The sequence below is a fragment of the Lithobates pipiens genome, unplaced genomic scaffold (assembly GCF_037356315.1).
Source record: "Lithobates pipiens isolate NorthernLeopardFrog02 unplaced genomic scaffold, aLitPip1_a1.2 Scaffold_1, whole genome shotgun sequence".
In the NCBI taxonomy this organism is placed as follows: Eukaryota; Metazoa; Chordata; class Amphibia; order Anura; family Ranidae; genus Lithobates; species Lithobates pipiens.
The window spans coordinates 88,803,454-88,822,316 of record NW_027507685.1 but is presented as its reverse complement, the minus strand read 5'-3'; the positions used below and the strand labels follow the sequence as shown (position 1 = coordinate 88,822,316).

Here is an 18,863-nt window from a genome sequence, read left to right as displayed (position 1 = left end):
CGATCTCTAGGTCGCCTGTCGGGTCCTGCCGCCGCCATCTTGGGTATGGGAATCAGGAAATGGAGCCTTTCGGCTTAATTTCACGGTTCCCCTACTGTGCATGCGCGAATCGCGCTGCGCAATAAGGACGCTCCCCCGCTGCCTCTGGGATCTGTGTGTTTCCCAGCAGGCAGCGGGGCACTTGCGGGAAGGGGCGGGCACTTGCGGAAAGGGGCGTAAGTTACGCCCCTTTCCGCAGAGAGCTATCCCGGAAGTGGGTGTAGTTACCTGGATTATCCAGGTAACTGCACCCCCTCCCCCCTGAAAGGTGCCGATTGTGGCACCGGAGGGGGGGATGGTTCCGATGAGCGGAAGGTCCACTTTAGGGTGGACCTCCGCTTTAACTCTGTGTACTGTGAACTCCTGACTCTTGTTTTAAGTTTGTATCCAGTTCCTGAGTGTCACTGTGCTTTGAGTCAGCTGATCTCACTCAAGGATCATATTACCAGGCCTGCTCTGCTATGTACTGAGTGCACTGCAGAGTGAAGTGTTTCAAACGAATCACTTCACTCAGATGAATCGATTCATCCAGTTCACTGAAAAGAATCGATTCAAAAGAAGATTCATTCATGAACTGGACATCACTAAATCAGACATCATGAGGAAAGTGTTAATGCATGCATTAGGGGCAGGGCTGGTGCAAGGATTTTTAACACCCTAGGCGAAACCTCATTTTGCCGCCCCTTTGGCCCCACCCCTGACTCAACCCCTTTTGCCCTGCCCATGTATACCCCACCTTTTTATAGATTGCTAACATTTTTGGGGTGGAGTCAGTCACTGAGCCTGGAGGTGGTGGGTGGGGGCATCGGTAAGGCACCCAGGATTGATGTGTGCTCTAGGCCAGCACCTACCTTGTCTATAGATAGCACTGGCCCTGTACAGGGGATATGTACACAGATAATTTAAGGCACTGATAATCAGTGCAGGCCCTTCAGTACCACCTATCAGTGCCCATGACGGGGGCCCCCTGGATAGGCCTCAGCCTGTGGAAGATTCTGGGCCTGGCCCAAGGAAGGATGAATCTCTGTCTGCCTTTAGACGGAGGATTGTGGAAACACTGAAGCGGATTGAGAAGGAAGAGGAGAAGTTGGGAGCTTTGAAAGCTGAATTTAAAAAGAAAAAGCAGATTTGTGCTAAAGTCTTCAGTAAGAAGAGACCGGCTCTGAGGCCTGAATTGAAGGACCTGGAACAAGCTCTGCGGAAGCAGAAGGAATTGGTGAGTTCTCTGAAGGAGAATAGTGGAGCTTTTAAAGAGAAATATAAAAATGAGGAGCGATTTAATCAAATGAGGAAAGGAGCCTCTTCCTGCATGGAGAGTGAGGAGATGCAAGCAGAGAGTGAGAAAGTGGGCCCGGAGGATGAGCCCAGCTGTTCAATATCTCAGACACCTGCTGAGCCCTCAATGGCGGAGGCCTCTGTCCCCTTCCCTCCCCAGCAATGTGGAACATCTGAGCAAGAGGATGAAGGTTCTAACATGTTGGATTTGATCAACAAACTGGAGTCCAGTCCTAATGCAGCTCCCCAGGAAGGTGAGGAGAAGATGGAAACCGTTCCCAGTCCTGTGGAAGAAAGACCTGTGGGGAGAGCAGGTGCAGGTACAGTGTGTGTGCAGGATGGTGGGATCTTTAATGACAATGGGCCTGCTGAGGGTTGTAGTACTACAGACAGTCAGCCCAGACCCATAGACAATGTACTGCAAGCAATAACATCTGCTAATAACTGTCAGCTTCAGTCTGCAGAGAGGTCCATGGACAATACAGAGACTTTGCCTGGACCAGGCACAGCGGCTGTTCCTGTGAATGGTGGAGGAGATGCTGGGTGTAGTAGTACTACAGCTCTCCGGGAGTCTGCAGCAGCCAAGACTGTGATGGCTCCCAGGATTGAAGCTGAGTGTTCGGGGGAGGGGGTGGGTCCTGCTAATCAGAAGACTGCTGTCCCAGCTGATTCAGACTCTCTGGCAGCAGGTTTGAATGTATCTGAGGACAAGACTGCAAAAGCTGGTGCTGGAAGAAAAACTTATGCTGGTGTTGCTGCCACAGGTTCTGGGAAGGGGGAACAAGCAGGGAAGGAGCATGGGGACGTTCTATCTTCCTCCCTGTTTAAAAGGAGGAATGTTGTACAGTTGAAATGGGAAGGCGATGGAAACCCCCCACATAGGAGGACAGTGGTGGATAAAATCCTGCAGATGGGGTTTAGGCCTGCGGATATCTTCGCCCTGATCAGTCCGGCAGGTTCCTATGAATATGATTTGTCCTTTATCCGTCCCGAGTCTTTTGGACATATTTTGGGAGAAGTTTGAACACGTGTGTAGGGGCCTGCCGGACTGGAAAGGGCTCATCCCCTGTTATATTCTTAATATCTAAATTTTAATTGGCTTTATTATACTTTATTTAGAATAATAATATTTCCATACTGTGTGAAAGGAAGCTTTGAGTCAATTAATTCTGTGTTATGGCTTGCATAGCTGGAAAAGTAAATATTTAAAACCTGTCAGGATTTTGATGAATATTGTATATCTTATATATACTTTTAAGGGCTATGTAAGTGATATTTGTTTATGTTAAACTTATCTAGTTCATTATATATATGTTTTTAGAAGGTCTTTCCTATGTAATAAGAGACGATATTTGTATTAGACAAAAATCCTCTCTCATATCCATTTCCTGCCAGTTCATTAGAAGCTAGAATTGCGTTTTAAGTGGTAACACATGTTAGCTCTGTTATAACAACCACTCTTAGCCCCCACCTTTGGAAAGGAGGATCTGTCTTTTTGGCGCGAAATTAGAAGCCTGGTTAATATAATGGTAAACCTGGGAGGAAGACGGCCTGTTGTTTCCTGCTCTCGCCACGAGGCAGATGTGCTCTTGAAAGACCAAAGCAGGCAAGCTAATACATCTCTTATACACAGCAGACAAAGGGTTATTCCACACATGCAATAACTTTATACAAATGATTATCATTGTACTATTTTTGTAAGCATCCTTTTGTATTTAAATGTGTACAAATAAATACACATTTTTTTGAATTACGCTGACTCAGATCTAATTAAGGAAATTCGTCGCACAAGATTGATCGATCTCAACATATACTTAAGACTTTGAAATATCATTATTATTATTTCATTTACTTCATTGGCGAATTCCAGCCAGTCAATCATAAGTCGGAAGTTTTTTTTTTCAACTTCCATCCTTTGATCAGAGGGGAAGGAAGAGATGAACAGAGATTAAACTTCGCAAAGATTGAAAAAGAACCTAGAAGGAAAATCGATCGATTGATTGTGAAAGACCGGAGAATTTCCAGGAAAAAAACTGACGAGTTTTTATTTGGTGAGTAAAAACGTAATATGGAATTTGTAGATGTTTTAGCTGATGAAAGTACATTAGAATTTAAAGGTTTATCGAAACAGGTCTCTGATGCTGTTTTATGGAAATTAATGTATGATCAATGCTTTCAGGCAAATGCTGACATTGAGAAGGATAGATTCTCATTAGTTAAAACAAAGAAAAAAGTACGTAATATAATGAAACTTGTTAAAAGTTATAATACTATGGTGTTTGATATGCCAGGAAAACAAAGTCAAAGGGTAACTGAAAATGTATTTTTTGAACCTAGATGTTCAAGTTGTGAAACTTTTTGTACATATATTGAACATTTAGAAAATGCAATAGAAATTGCAGCAAAGCAGGAGAAGAAATATACTGAACAATTATTGACTGAAAAAATTGAATTGGAACATAGACTTGATGCATTATTGCAATCTCTGAAAGAAAATGAAAATCAAATAGGTTTTTTGGAAAGCTGTGTGCATGGGAATGTTTTAAATTTGCTTAAGACCCGATTATTACAAGCTGAGATTCCTGCACATGCTCAGTGCTCAAAAATGAAGGATGGTGAACATGTGACAAAGGCAGACGTCAACGTCATATCCTGTAATGAGTCAAATGTTAATATTTCCTCAGACAATGAGAGTGGGAAGTCAATTGACTTAAATAATACTGATAGTAAGCAGAAATGTAGATTTTCATCGCCATATGCTCAGAGGAAAGTCTATAAAAAGTTGAATAATAATAATACACAAAAGAGGTTGTATTATCCGAAAATTTTGCCCAGGCGTCAAGAGGTTTATTCTGTACGTTGGCACAGTAATCTGAGGTATAGAGGTCATAATAAGCAAATTCATTTTTCTTCTAAGACCCAAAGACAAAGATTGCAAACTGAAAATAGTCCATTAAGACAGGAAAGGTTTAATTATGTAGCATATAATACTCTGAAAACAGTCAGCAGTCCTTAAATTAACTGCGGATATGGTAAGAATTTTCTGGTTGATGCTTAATGGCTATGAATAAGGATTGATATGAGTTTAAAAAGATCTGGTTTTGACGTTTGGAATATTATTGAGGACTTTGATATAATTTTAATATTTTCAAGGATAATCTATTGGATTATTATTTTTTTATCAATGTGTCATTGTCATGAGTATTAAGTTTTTATTTTTGTTTTGTTCAAGCTGAACATTGAAAGGTTTGTATTCAGTCAGCATGGTACTCAATTAGCAATTGAATGAATAGACAACAAAGAGAGACAGAGAAAAGTGATGAGTTTGTATTTGTTGATGAAAACTGCATTGAGTATTGACAAGGAAGAAAAGAAAGGTTCACTAGTGATTTATAGTGATAGTTCATATGTTGTACGTTATCTATGTAGAGGTTTTGTGGATTCATCCAATAAGACTATTGTGCAGAAAGAGACATTAGAAGTAGTTTTTGACTTTGCAGAGAGTAATTCTTTTGCATATGATATTGTAAAAATTCCAGCACATAAAAAAGATAGTGAGTTATCTGTAGGTAATAGAACAGCAGATTCTTTGGTAAAGGAAACAGCTTTGCATGGGAAGTTAGTAAATTCAACCTGAAATGGTATCAATTAATGTTGTGAAGAAAGTGGACACACATATTCCTTTAATTTCAGAGGAAAAAAAGGTCACGATATTTTTTATTTCTCATAGGTTGCCACAAAGTTATTATTTGGGTCATTAGACCATAAGATTGTGTCATGACGAAAAAGGATTATTGTGTATTTATAGTTCACATCACCTACAGGTGGGATTCACTAATGATGATGCTTTTACTATTGTTTAGATGTTGAATAATCATGTTTTTCTAGTTTGGGATATATCAGCAAACTTCAGTTGTGACAGAGGATGTGTAATATCAGGGAATAGAACAGAGATTTCATGCATGATAACATTCGCAGTTTTTAGTTATTATTGTGAGGATGTATCGGATAATTAAATCTAGAATTGATAAATGTTGTTGGACAAAGGAAATATTTGGGTTGATGTTGTTCCAGTTATTTTTAATGGATGTAAGAAGCACAATTTCTGATGCTACAAAGTATTCTCCTTTTGAGTCTAATGGAGAAAGGAAAATGGCGTTTGTATTGCCTCGTGGAGTCAAAATTGGTTGAAGAAGAGATACAAAATGGTTTCTCTATAAATTTTCAGTTGAGAAAATAAAATGGAGTTTGTGTTGCCTCGTGGAGTCAAAATTGGTTGAAGAAGGTATACAAAATGGTTCCTCCTCATATTTCTAAGTTTGAAAAAGAAAGTTAATTCATGATAAAAAGTGTCTTTGTTAGTTAAAAATATAAGTTTTTATATTACAATGTTTCTTGATTAAGAGATTAAGAAATAATTTATATATATATTGATAAGGTAAAAAGGTTTGTGTATGTTTAAAATGGTTTTATACAAAGGGTTATTCATAGCAACCCTTAGGAATTTAGAATGAGACACCCATTGTTTTAGAAAGGTGGGAGGGAAAATACTAATTCTGTAGAACTGTCATGCTCAGAAAAACCTTTAGAAGTAAAAAGGTGGGGGCTAGTTTTTTTGTTTTAGGAGTGGACACAGACAATAATGGAGTACACACATTCCAGTGAAAGTTTCATTCCAGTACACATAAGACATATATTTATATATATCATGAAGGATTGTTATTAAATCCACACACTTATCGGATTTAATCTTCATTGTAAGAATAATCTATTTATTGATATTTTACAATTGATATTGTTTTTTGTAACATTTTGTTATTTTGTTGTTAAACCAAAATTATCTTTTGTATAAGATAAGCGGTCTATTAAGTAGACCAGGAACAGAAAGGTTTATTTAAGATAAAATTAGATATTGTTGACACAAGTCTAAGACAGAAAAGATAAAAAATGATTAAAGAATTGTTACATGTGAGGCCACACCCAGAGATGGTGACACGTCACAGAGTTTCAGGAGTTGAAACATGGAAAAGTAATTGGGAAAGTCCATGGACATTTTGGGATGTTCAAGGGGTACAAATACTTTCTCAGTTCAGTGAAACAAGTATGTAGAAAGAAAAATGTGGGTATAACAAATTTTATATTCCAAGATAATGATGCTGCCTTTATTTTTTCAGGAATTAAAAATAAAAATCGAACCTGAAGAAAGTGCGTATTCCAAAAGAAAAAAGATGTCAGCACAACAAATGAAAAGTTTTAAAGAGATAAAGTGTATCATCACTACAGGATGCATCTTTTCCCTAGTGACAATTTTATTTGTGATAAGATATATCAAGAACTGCTCAAGTTATATAAAGACTAACAGGAATGAAGAATTACACAACAAAGATTATATGTTATTCAGAAATAAGAGAGATGTAGACATTGATATCAATGCAGATGAACTGAAAAATAAGAACATTGATATCATTACAAAGGACAAAAATGATAGAGTTATTGATATTAGTGCATATGATAAAAATCATAATTTTAGAGATGTTGATATTAATACAGCAGAAGATTTGTATGGATTTTTATGTATTGGAGATGGATATCTTTGTTGTTTACAATTGTATTTCATTCACAGCAATGATATTGACATCAAAGATCAAATAGAATCCAAAACAAAGTTTGTTAAAATGCAGGGATCTTATAGACTAAATAACAAAACCGGAACTTTTGAGTGTAACATATTGTTGAGGAGTTTCTGGTCTATATTTTTAAAGGGTAATGAGTCAACAATTTGGTCTGGAGATGTTACTAATATTATGACAAGATCTGGGAAAATACTTTATTCCTTTGATCAATTTTATTATCTTTTTCAAAGTTTTGTAAAGATATTAAATCCAAAATATTTAAACATCATTGGAGATGAAAAAGGAGATGTTGTAAGAACATGGGATTTTAAAGTTACAAGAAAATTTACTGAAATAAGGGTCAAAATTGATATTTTTATAGTTGACAGGATTGTTCCAGAAATTAATATTTTCCCACAATCTTTGAAAATTATGGAAGATAAAGATAATTTGCATTTGATATGTGATACAAAAATATCTTTACCTCAAAATTCATTGTTGACTTGGAAAAGGAATGATGAGTTTTTGGGTAGTTTTTTTATAGTTCTACTATCATAATTCATAAAGGAATTTTTGGTAGTGTGAATTGGATCAATGATACATTTGTTTATCAACAAATGAGAGTATCTTTGAATGATACTGGCATATATGAATGTTGCATATCAATAGAAAATTATCCGGTGAAATGTGCAAAGGCAAGTGTTATTGTTATGTCTCCAAGGAAAACTCCATGTGTCAATAAGAAAAGTTTCTCTGCAAGCCCTTTTCAGATTAACCATTTCCAATCCAGAACTCTTTTGAGAGAGGGAAGGTTTGTCATTGTTTTGTGGAACTTTAATGTTTCAGAATGGAAAATTTCTACAAGGTTTCCACAATGTCAAGGACATCTGGTTAATATGGAATTGGGTATTGAGAGATGGTTTGGAATTAATAATAGAAATTATAACAGAAATAAGCGTGGTATTGTTGAAGGTATTTTAGGAGGGATTGGCACAATCGGGAGTATAACAAATAGTATGGATATTAATACTTTAAAGTCTGATCTAGAAACCGCTGGTTTAGTGGGAAGTAACGGTATTAAAATACAAAGACATTTAAATCAGATTTTAGAAAATATGGTAATTAAAACTGCTAATATAATGGGTCCATCTATTTTACATCTTCAAAATATTACTCTTGATTTGATGAGAAGTGAACAACATTCTCATATAGCCAGAGCATGCTTAGAGATTCAAACGGAATATTCCACTAATTTTAAAATAATTGCGCAAGCATTTCAGAGTGGAATAACTCCTCTTGGCATTTTACAGTATTTGCCCAAAGAATATTTATATGCGATAAATCATACAGATTTATGGGTAAATAAATGGATAGGATGCAAGCAGGACATATGTTATAGTTCTTCTATGATTCCAATAGCCGGAAAAGAACAAATTTTGGTACCAATCACTGTTTTGGGATTACCTGTCAGTAATACACAATTATTATACTATAAATTACAGTATACAGATTTTGTATTTAACAATGAAAATTCTGAATTAGAACAATTAGATTTGTCATCATGTTTACAATTCCAGTCTAAAATTATATGTTTACCTAATCAAGATAAAAGCATAATTCATTCTTGTTATCATAATCATACATTATGTTCAGCAAGAATTGAAAATAAAATTAATTCTGAATTAGTTACTCGTGTAGATAAAAAGAAGGTTTGTTTTCAGATTATGTCAGATACAGAAAGTGTTAAAACTTTTTTCTCTTCTTGTACAAATACAGAAAACCTAAATCAAGGGTTGTATTGTATAGAAGGAGACATTGTTGCAATAAGTATTAATGGATTGAGAACAAATTTAACAAATATGTTTATGAAAAATATTAGCGCTCTTCCTACACAGTATAATATTTCTCAAATAGATGAATTTCCATGGGAAAAATGGGCAAATATAATTCAAAAGGATCAAGGTTTATTAATAGCTTTGGCTAAGGAATTGCAGAATGCAGAAGTATTGTTTAAACATGAACAAGGTAATTTGCAAGAAATATCACATCAATGGTCAGAATTTTCAGGAAGTAATTGGTGGAAAAGATTTAGTAATAGTGTATCCATGTGGGGAAAAACTTCGATAACTTCAGCAGCAGGAAATATTTTATCACATCCTATTGTAATTATTTTTATTATTATCATGTTATTCCTTATATTCCAGTTATGTTTAATGTTTAGAATGAAAAAATTATATTATCGAGTTAGAAGTGATATTAAGAAAGGAGATGATTTGTTACAAAGTAAATTGAAGAGGAAAATGGGTTTTGAAGGTATGAATCCAATTGTGTAGGACAAAACATTTGGAGTTATTGAATCAAAGTCTGTTTGAATGTGACATGAATGATGATGGATGAATTTTTAATCTGAAAAATATGATTAGTATTCATATTTCAGAGGGGAATGTTATATTCTTAATATCTAAATTTTAATTGGCTTTATTATACTTTATTTAGAATAATAATATTTCCATACTGTGTGAAAGGAAGCTTTGAGTCAATTAATTCTGTGTTATGGCTTGCATAGCTGGAAAAGTAAATATTTAAAACCTGTCAGGATTTTGATGAATATTGTATATCTTATATATACTTTTAAGGGCTATGTACCGTATATACTCGAGTATAGGCCGACCCGAATATAAGCCGAGGCCCCCAATTTACCCCCAAAAAACTGGAAAAAATTATTGACTCGTGTATAAGCCGAGGGTGAGACATGCCTGTCCATCCCTGTGTGTCCGTCCATCCCTGTGGGTCCATCCATCCCTGTGTGTGTGTCCATCCATCCGTGTGTGTGTGTGTGTGTGTGTGTGTGTGTCCATGCATCCGTGTGTGTGTGTGTGTGTGTGTGTGTGTGTCCATGCATCCGTGTGTGTGTGTGTGTGTGTGTGTGTCCATGCATCCGTGTGTGTGTGTGTGTGTGTGTGTGTGTGTGTCCGTGCAGCCTACCTGTGTCCAGCCTGCCTGTGTCCCGTCCAGCCTGCGTCCCGTCCAGCCTGCGTCCCGTCCAGCCTGCGTCCCGTCCCGGCCCGGCCCGTCCCGGCCCGGCCCGTCCCGTCCCGAGCCGAGCCTCCGTCCTTCAGCTCTTCGTCGGCGGCCATTCTAGGATTCAAAAGCCGCGCCTCCGTCGGTGATAGGCGGAACACTCAATTTCCCACTGACTGCTGGGAAATTGAGTGTTCCGCCTATCGGATGTCCGTGATAGGCGGAACACTCAATTTCCCAGCAGCCTGTGTTCCGCCTATCACGGACATCGTCTCATCCTCGTCCGTAGTACGAGGATGAGACGATGTCCGTGATAGGCGGAACACAGGCTGCTGGGAAATTCAGTGTTCCGCCTATCACAGGCGAAGGCGGAGGCGGAGGCGCGGCGTTTGAATGTTAGAATGGCCGCTGTCTGTCTGCTCGATACGCTGATCGAGCAGGCAGACAGCGATGACTCGAGTATAAGCCGAGGGGGGCACTTTCAGCCTCAAAAAAGAGGCTGAAAATCTCGGCTTATACTCGAGTATATACGGTAAGTGATATTTGTTTATGTTAAACTTATCTAGTTCATTATATATATGTTTTTAGAAGGTCTTTCCTATGTAATAAGAGACGATATTTGTATTAGACAGAAATCCTCTCTCATATCCATTTCCTGCCAGTTCATTAGAAGCTAGAATTGCGTTTTAAGTGGTAACACATGTTAGCTCTGTTATAACAACCACTCTTAGCCCCACCTTTGGAAAGGAGGATCTGTCTTTTTGGCGCGAAATTAGAAGCCTGGTTAATATAATGGTAAACCTGGGAGGAAGACGGCCTGTTGTTTCCTGCTCTCGCCACGAGGCAGATGTGCTCTTGAAAGACCAAAGCAGGCAAGCTAATACATCTCTTATACACAGCAGACAAAGGGTTATTCCACACATGCAATAACTTTATACAAATGATTATCATTGTACTATTTTTGTAAGCATCCTTTTGTATTTAAATGTGTACAAATAAATACACATTTTTTTGAATTACGCTGACTCAGATCTAATTAAGGAAATTCGTCGCACAAGATTGATCGATCTCAACATATACTTAAGACTTTGAAATATCGTTATTATTTCATTTATTTCATCCCCAAACTTATATCCCGCCAGCCCCTCATTAAAATGGTGACAATACTTGTGCGCAATGAATCCATACCACAAGGGGATCTAACTGTATGGTTGAGGAGGTATGGGGACGTCCTGAGCCCCCTAAGAAAGATTTTGGTCGATCGGGGAATATGGACAGGGGGATGGTCTGTGCAGCTAAAATTAAAAGTCATTGATAATGTTGTCCAGCATCTGCCATCCTCAGCTTTCCTGGGGAGGGACAGGCTGACCATCTTCTACCCGGGCCAGCCAAAGCTCTGCAACAAATGTGGAGATAAAGGGCATCTTGCATCCTCCTGTCCAGTGATGAAGTGCTCTCTGTGTCAGGGTATAGGACATTTGGCAAAGGATTGTAATATTATCAGGTGTAATCTGTGCAATGCAGTCCTTACAGTCAGTGTCCTGAGGCAATGCACAACAAGCCTGAGCTCATGAGAGAGTTCTTCCGTCTGGACATGGAGGATGCACAGAGCTCAGCAGCTGGAGGGCCTGTGATTCCATCTGAGTCTGTGCCAATACCCAATGTGTCTCCCCAGTCTGTGCCAATACCCAATGTGTCTCCCCAGTCAGTGCCAATACCCAATGTGTCTGTGTCTCCCCAGTCTATGCCAGTACCCGATGTGTCTGTGTCCTCCAAGTCTGTATGTAAAGTTTCAGTTGCCAAGAATGTGGCCAATCCTTCATATCCTTCTGTGTCTTCTAAAATTGCAGAGGCAGCAAGAGGTGCTGAGGCTGGTGCATCAGGTGTGGTGCCAGTCCCCCTCCCCCGACGCTGCAGGGTTTCTATTGCACATCGTGGGGTGCAGAGGAGTGGGGAGGCTGGCCTGGTGGTAGATAAGGGAAGGGATAGTGGGGGGGAGGGGGTTGAAGGGGAGGATAGGTGTGGGGAGGCTGGTTGTGGTTTATCCAAAGATGATATGGAGTGGTTGGAGGATAGGAGGAGGAGGGGCAAAAGAAGGAAAAAAAGGGGTTCAGTTCCCTTCAATCCTGTAGTTTTGCCTTTGGAAAATAAGTTTAAGGTCCTGTCGGACGATGATGATGATGATGATGATGATTGGGACTCGTTCAGTTCTGCGTCCTCCATGGATGATGAGTGCCAGGGCGCAACAAAGCGTGCTGGTTCTCCAGGCAGAGGGAGTAGTCAGGCTAAGAAACGTCTGCCTCAATTACCCTAATGGCAGTTCCCACTCCGATAAAAGTGGCAACCATTAATGTTGCCAGCTTGAGATCAGTAAGCGCTCGTCATATGGCCTTATTTTTGCTCAGCGAGTTTGATGCTGACATTTTGTTTTTACAAGAGACCCATCTGAATAGTCTGGCCGATATACATCTGGCAAAGAAGGAGTGGAGACGTGGTCCCTCATTTTGGTCTCTTGCGGCCGAGCCTTACAGCGGGGTTGCAGTCCTTTTTTCTGGTATGGTAACATGCCGGCGGGTAATTGAGGTAGAGATTGGGAGATGCATGGTCTTGGACGTCTCTGTGAGGGGGCAGGACTTGCGCCTGATTAACATCTATGGTCCCCAGACAAAGTGGGACAGGAAATGCCTCTTTACAGAGATTAAGCCTTTTCTTTTTACGGCCCAGCAGGTTATCTTTGGAGGTGATTTTAACACCATTACTAGGTCTAAAGACAGGAGAGGTTTCAGAGATAAGCTGGGCTATGACACCCTTTTTCTCAATGCGATAGTTAGGGAAGCAGGTCTGGTAGATGCGCAGATTAAGCGTTGCCCAGACAGCACGGGGTTCACTTTTCAGAGAGGTAGTAGTCAGAGTAGGATAGATAGTTTTTTTTTAAAGGGAGACTCTGCTTTTTCGGCACCTGTGTGTCGGGCAATGGAGTTCTCTGACCACTGTATTTTATCTGTGACTCTGAATGCCTCAGACATGCCACCTAGGGGGAGGGGTATCTGGAGATTGAATTTGGCCCTCCTGGAAGACGAGAGAGTAAGACAATCCTTTGAGGATTTTTTTCAAGCACAGGTAACGATCCTAGACTTTTGCAACAGCAAGTCAGAATGGTGGGAGCTTGTAAAACAGCGGACTGTTAGGCTTTTCAAGGCCATAGGAAGAAAGAAGCAGCAAGATAAGTATATCACCTACCAGCGTTTGCGGAGGAAACTTGACCGCCTTGTTTCGAATGGAGGAGATTGTGGGGCGATCTCTGAGGTGAAGCTCCTCCTTAGGAGACATGAATATGACCGGCACGCCTCTTTGGTTCAGGAGAGGGATTACGGGAAATACCATTCGCCTGACGCTTACCAGAACTGTAAACAGAGCGTAGCAGTTAAGACGGTCCATGGCCTGAAGGACAGTACGGGCTCTCTGACGAAGTCTAGGTCAGGGATCCTGGAGGTTGTCAGGTCATACTATGCTGATCTCCTGGGAGGAAGGAACCTTGATCGGACAAGGATGTTGGGTTTTTTGGACTCTACACCAGGACTGGAAAGTAATGTTCCTTTGATGAATTTGACAGATGAAATCACTGTAGATGAGGTAGTCCAGGCTATTGATAAACTGGCCATCAAGAAAACGCCAGGGCCAGATGGGTTGACAGCTGAGTTTTATAAATGTTTTAAGACGATCCTGGCTCCCTACCTTGCGGAGGTTTTTAATAGCTGTTTGTATGAGGGTTCTCTCCCTCCCTCCATGAGGCAATCTGCAGTGATCCTTCTGTCAAAGGGTAAAGATCCTTCGATGATTGAGAATTGGCGCCCCATTAGCCTTCTTAATGTCGATAGAAAGATACTGGCAAAGATTTTTTTCTGGCGATTATCACCAGTGGCAGGCAGTTTGTTATCCCACCACCAGCACTGCTCGGTCCAAGGTAGAAGCACTTTATCAGCAGTATTAGCCGTCCGGGAGGCCTTGGAGCGTTGTAGGGCTGCTGGTTGGGGTAAATTTTTGCTGACATTAGATCAGGCTAAGGCCTTTGATCGGGTTAATCATGAGTACTTATGGCTCCTTCTTGGCAGATATGGCCTGGGGGGGGATTTCATTGATTGGCTCAAGATTTTGTACAAAGGGGCTGAAAGCTTTCCTCTGGTTAATGGTTGGGTCGGGCAACCCTTTGTGGTCGGCTCGGGTGTGCATCAGGGGTGCCCATTGAGTCCTCTGTTATATGCATTTGCAATCGACCCCTTCATTAGAAGGCTGGAGAATGGGCCATTGTGTGGGGTACCTATGGGCATCGCTGGTGAGCCTCCTTTGAAAGTTGTGGCCTATGCTGATGACGTTTCTGTTTTTGTCTCTGGGACTGGGGAGGCGCAGGAGGTGGTCTCAGTGATAACGCAGTATACAGAGGCATCAGGTTCAAAGGTCAACCAGGACAAGTGTGAAGCTTTCTGGATGGGCGTGGAAGGTGAGAGCTTTGTTCTCCCGGATGACTTCCCGGAGCCCCAACAAAAAATTAGAGTTCTAGGCATTGAATTTGGCCCAGGTGACTATGGTCATGCAAATTGGGTGAACAGGCTGGAGAATGCCGATGCCAAGGTGGCAAGCTGGAAAGGTTGGCAGCTTTCCTTGAGGGAAAAGGTTGATCTGATCAAGACTTACCTGATTCTGATTTTTCTATATGTCAGTTTTGTTTGCGTTTTGCCAGCTTCTCTCTATACCAGGGTCTATACTTGTTTCTTCCAGCTGTTATGGGGGAACAGAATAAACCTTGTCAAAAGGAATGTGACTTACCTTTCTAGGCGGGAGGGTGGTCTAGGGATGATCAACCCTGTAGTCTTTTTCTCTCTGATGTTTGTAAAGTACAATCTTGGTAACATGTTGGCAGAGAGACCGCCTGGGTGGGTTGGTATTTTTCAGTCCTGGTTTAGGCCCTTTCTGCGAGACTGGAAAAATGGTGGGCCAGTGAAAAGCCTGAGGGTCAAGCATGATAAGCTCCCGGCTTATGTTGCCCCGTGTTTGAAAATGCTTTGGCAGTGGCAAGTAACGGCAGGAGAAGTCAGATCTCTTCCAAGGAAACTTCTTGAGAAGCGGATCATGAGCTCTGTTTTTTGCGAGCCACTGGCCTTGAGGGATTGCCCAAGCCTAGTTTTGGGGGTGGGTTTGCGGTTGATTAATTTGGAGAGAATCCCAATGAAGTTTAGGGATCAGGCTTGGCTTGCCTTTCATGGAAAACTATATGTGAAGGGCAACTTGAAGTTTCTTTCCATGAGTGATCGGGGCTGCCCGAGAGTGGAGTGTGGAGGAGTGGTGGAGTCCATGGATCACTTTCTACTTCAGTGCCCTTTTAATATAGAGGTGTACAAGAGGGTGGGGAGGGCTCTGAGTATACCCTTCCTCCCCCATATGAGTTATGCAGAGTGGGTGTATGGGGCTTTCCAGACTCGTCGGGATTATGTTTTGGAAACACTTTTTTTAGTTAGTTTAGTAGTTCGTTATTTCACGTGGAGTGCACGGTGTCAGGTATCCTTACGGAGTAAAATCCTCCCTGTGGAAGTGATGCAGAACATTCTGGGTGAGGTTGGGAAGATTCGGGGTCTTGAGAAAGACAGGTGGCAGCAGGAGGCCTGGATAAAGGCGTGGAGGAATATCAGGGCTCTGTAGCTGCTGCTTGTTGATCTCGGGGTGTGCGGCTTTCTTTGTATTCTTCTTTCACTCCCTTAGATTTTCAGATCCAATATAATTTTGATAAAAGGCTACATGCATGGTGACGGTGATGTTCCTTAGTCTGGCTCTCCCATAGGGATTATGTAATGCACAATTTAGTTTTGCACTGTTTATTTTGTTCTTGTTCTTTCTGGTCTGTATAATTATATTCAATTATTTTGTAAATATGTTTTATTTATTATGGTTTTATTGTATATAAGTTGTTGTTTGTAAGATTTTCAATAAACAAAATTAACCCCTCATAATGGACACAGCAGTTGTACAGACCCGGGAACTCAGCACAGGGATGGTGGGAACCCCTCATAATGGGCACAGCGGGTGTACAGACCCGGGAACTCAGCACAGGGATGGTGGGAATCCCTCATAATGGGCACAGCGGGTGTACAGACCCAGGAACTCAGCACAGGGATGGTGGGAACCCCTCATAATTGGCACAGCGGGTGTACAGACCCGGGAACTTAGCACAGGGATGGTGGGAACCCCTCATAATTGGCACAGCGGGTGTACAGACCCGGGAACTCAGCACAGGGATGGTGGGAACCCCTCAGAATTGGCACAGCGGGTTTACAGACCTGGGAACTCAGCACAGGGATGGTGGGAACCCCTCATAATGGGCACAGCGGGTGTACAGACCCGGGAACTCAGCACAGGGATGGTGAGAACCCCTCATAATGGACACAGCAGTTGTAAAGACGCCAGAAATCAGCACAGGGATGGTGGGAACCCCTCATAATGGGCACAGCGGGTGTACAGACCCAGGAACTCAGCACAGGGATGGTGGGATCCCTCAAAATGGGCACAGCAGGTGTAAAGACCCCAGAAATAAGCACAGGGATGGTGGGAACCCCTCATAATGGGCACAGCAGGTGTGCAGACCTCGGGGGGGGGGGCAGCATTTATTAGAAATTATTGGCTACTATATTTTTTTCCTGCAGCTGCTGACTGCTGGTGGAAGGGAGAGGAGAAAAAGACAATTTCAGATGCTGCAAGTGAAGGAAAATACAGCCCAGTTCTAGTAAATGCTGCACTAGTATCAGCAGCAGTAACCTGGAGAATCCCTATGGACTAGTAGTGGGTAGCAGCCTGCTCACCAGCAGAAGAAAGAAACAAACAGAGCCAACACACTGACTGCCCTGCACAGCACTGATATCAGTAGTAGCATTGTGTGTGTAGCTGGACACTGATCACTCACCCACATCCTCTGCTTCCAACCGTGGTGATCAGGGGAGGGGGGACATTCCAGGGAGCTCAGGGGATATCAGGAAGAGCTGAACTGAACGCTGATATCATATCATCCTGTCCTTAAAGTTGCAGACAGCGAAGGAACTATTTACTGTGCCATGTAATGGGCGGGTTGAGTGTGTACAGAGCAGTCAGTGGGGTGGATGTAATGCAAATGTAAAGGCTCGGAGATGAGTGATGTGTATAGGGCGGCATCTACAAACGCCAATCTGTATTTTCCTCCACTGGTGTTTCCTTATACACGGGATCTGCACCTCTCCCCAGCTAGGACTTTGTGTGTGTCAGTGCCCAAGACGAGTGTCAGGAGCTGGGCGGAAGACACTTACAGGCTGCTTTGTGTATTGTTCCTAGGAGGGGAGTGCAGATCTCTCCTATACACCTGTACTGCAGAGCAGCTCCACCAAAATTCTTCTGCTTTCTCGAGTTACTGAGCTGCGCCCCCCCTCCTCACGCTTGTCTGTCCTGTTATACTGACGCCCAGCTCTACACACAAGACTGCTATCTCCACACCAGAGAGCTATGTATACACAGCAGCCAGAGTTGCGCCCTAGGTGGCAGTGCGCCCTAGGCGGCTGCCTAATCCGCCTAGTGGTAGCACCGGCCCTGATTAGGGGCATGCCAGAGATTGAACATGTCCAGGGACAATAGCTGCAGATTCTTGTCTGACACCCCCTCCAGCCTGCTTTTTTATTCACGCTGATTGACGATTATGATTAACAGTGATTGGCTAAGGCCCCTTTCATACATGCGGACGATATGTCCGTATTTCATCCATCCATTTGCGGATGAAATACGGGCATACATTCATCCCTATGGGATAGCGGGTGTCTGCAGATGAACATCCGCAGACACCCGATTTCGTCCGCCTCCGCTACTGTCCGATTCTGCAGACTGAGGAAAATCCTATTTTTCTATCCGTCTGCAGAGCGGATCGGATGAACACGGACAGACGGTCCGTGCGCATCCGATCCCCATAGAGGAGAGCGGAGAGCTGACAGGGCGGTCCCCGCACAGTGTGCAGAGACCGCCCTGTCCGCAGCCAGCTCAGCGGGGACAATGGAGCGATCCCCGCTGAGCGAGCGGATCATCACGTGGCGGATCATTACTGATCCGTCCCGTGTGAAAGGGGCCTAAGACTGGGAATCTGAACTGCAGCAACAAGGTGGCGTGATCAGGGAAGTGACATTGAGGAAGTGACAAGCACAGGTCACGTTAACCGGAGGACTGGCATCGGCGGCGGAGGGGGACTAATGTAGTTAAGAATTCCAGCTAAACCAAATCCTTGCAGAATAAAGCAGAACCATTTCTAGACAAGGTATGCCACCAGCATTTCATATTTAAAATACTATTTCCCTGGAAAATACTAAAAAAGTTGTACTTACTCCCTGCATCTGCCGCGTCTGGCTGGTCACCTTCCGGCGCATCCCCAGCAGCCTCTCCAGGGCAGGTCTCCTCCACCTCCTGCTCAGCCTCAGCAGCTGTTGATCAATTTAATATAGAAAAGACGATTACAATCTGCAGTGTACAACAATCTCACACACATTAGTACAAAAACATTGAAACATGTATGATCACTCAGCAGCAGATACCAGCAAGATTATACTAACTTACATGTGGGTGTTGCCACCTCAGCCTCCTCCTCCTCCTCAGTCTCCCCTTCTGACTGGATGATGAGACCTATTTAATAATAAAGGAGAAATGATGAACGTTACAATGTTCAAGCTTTGAAAGTGGACTTTAGGGAGCGTCTAAAACAGCAAGCGCTCACTATTACATGACTCCTACAACTCAGATCTAGTTTACAGATCTCCAACTCACGACAATTTTTTATGGTAAACCACAAAGGCTTTTGTTAATATTGTTTGATATTTATTGAATAGTCCTGGCAGGTAAAGGTTGGTTGATATATAATTTACC

General features: G+C 42.1%; 1 protein-coding gene across 1 annotated transcript in view; it reads right to left on the bottom strand.

Moving 5' to 3' along the window:
• The window catches only part of LOC143943922 (uncharacterized), a 36,679-nt gene that overhangs the window by 16,938 nt on the left and 878 nt on the right, over window positions 1-18,863 (bottom strand). Inside the window, exons 3-4 of the mRNA XM_077465138.1 lie at window positions 18,558-18,623; window positions 18,329-18,424 (exon numbers count right to left, since the gene is read on the bottom strand). Coding sequence (XP_077321264.1) covers window positions 18,329-18,424; window positions 18,558-18,623 — 162 coding nt within the window. The remainder of the gene's footprint in view (window positions 1-18,328; window positions 18,425-18,557; window positions 18,624-18,863) is intronic.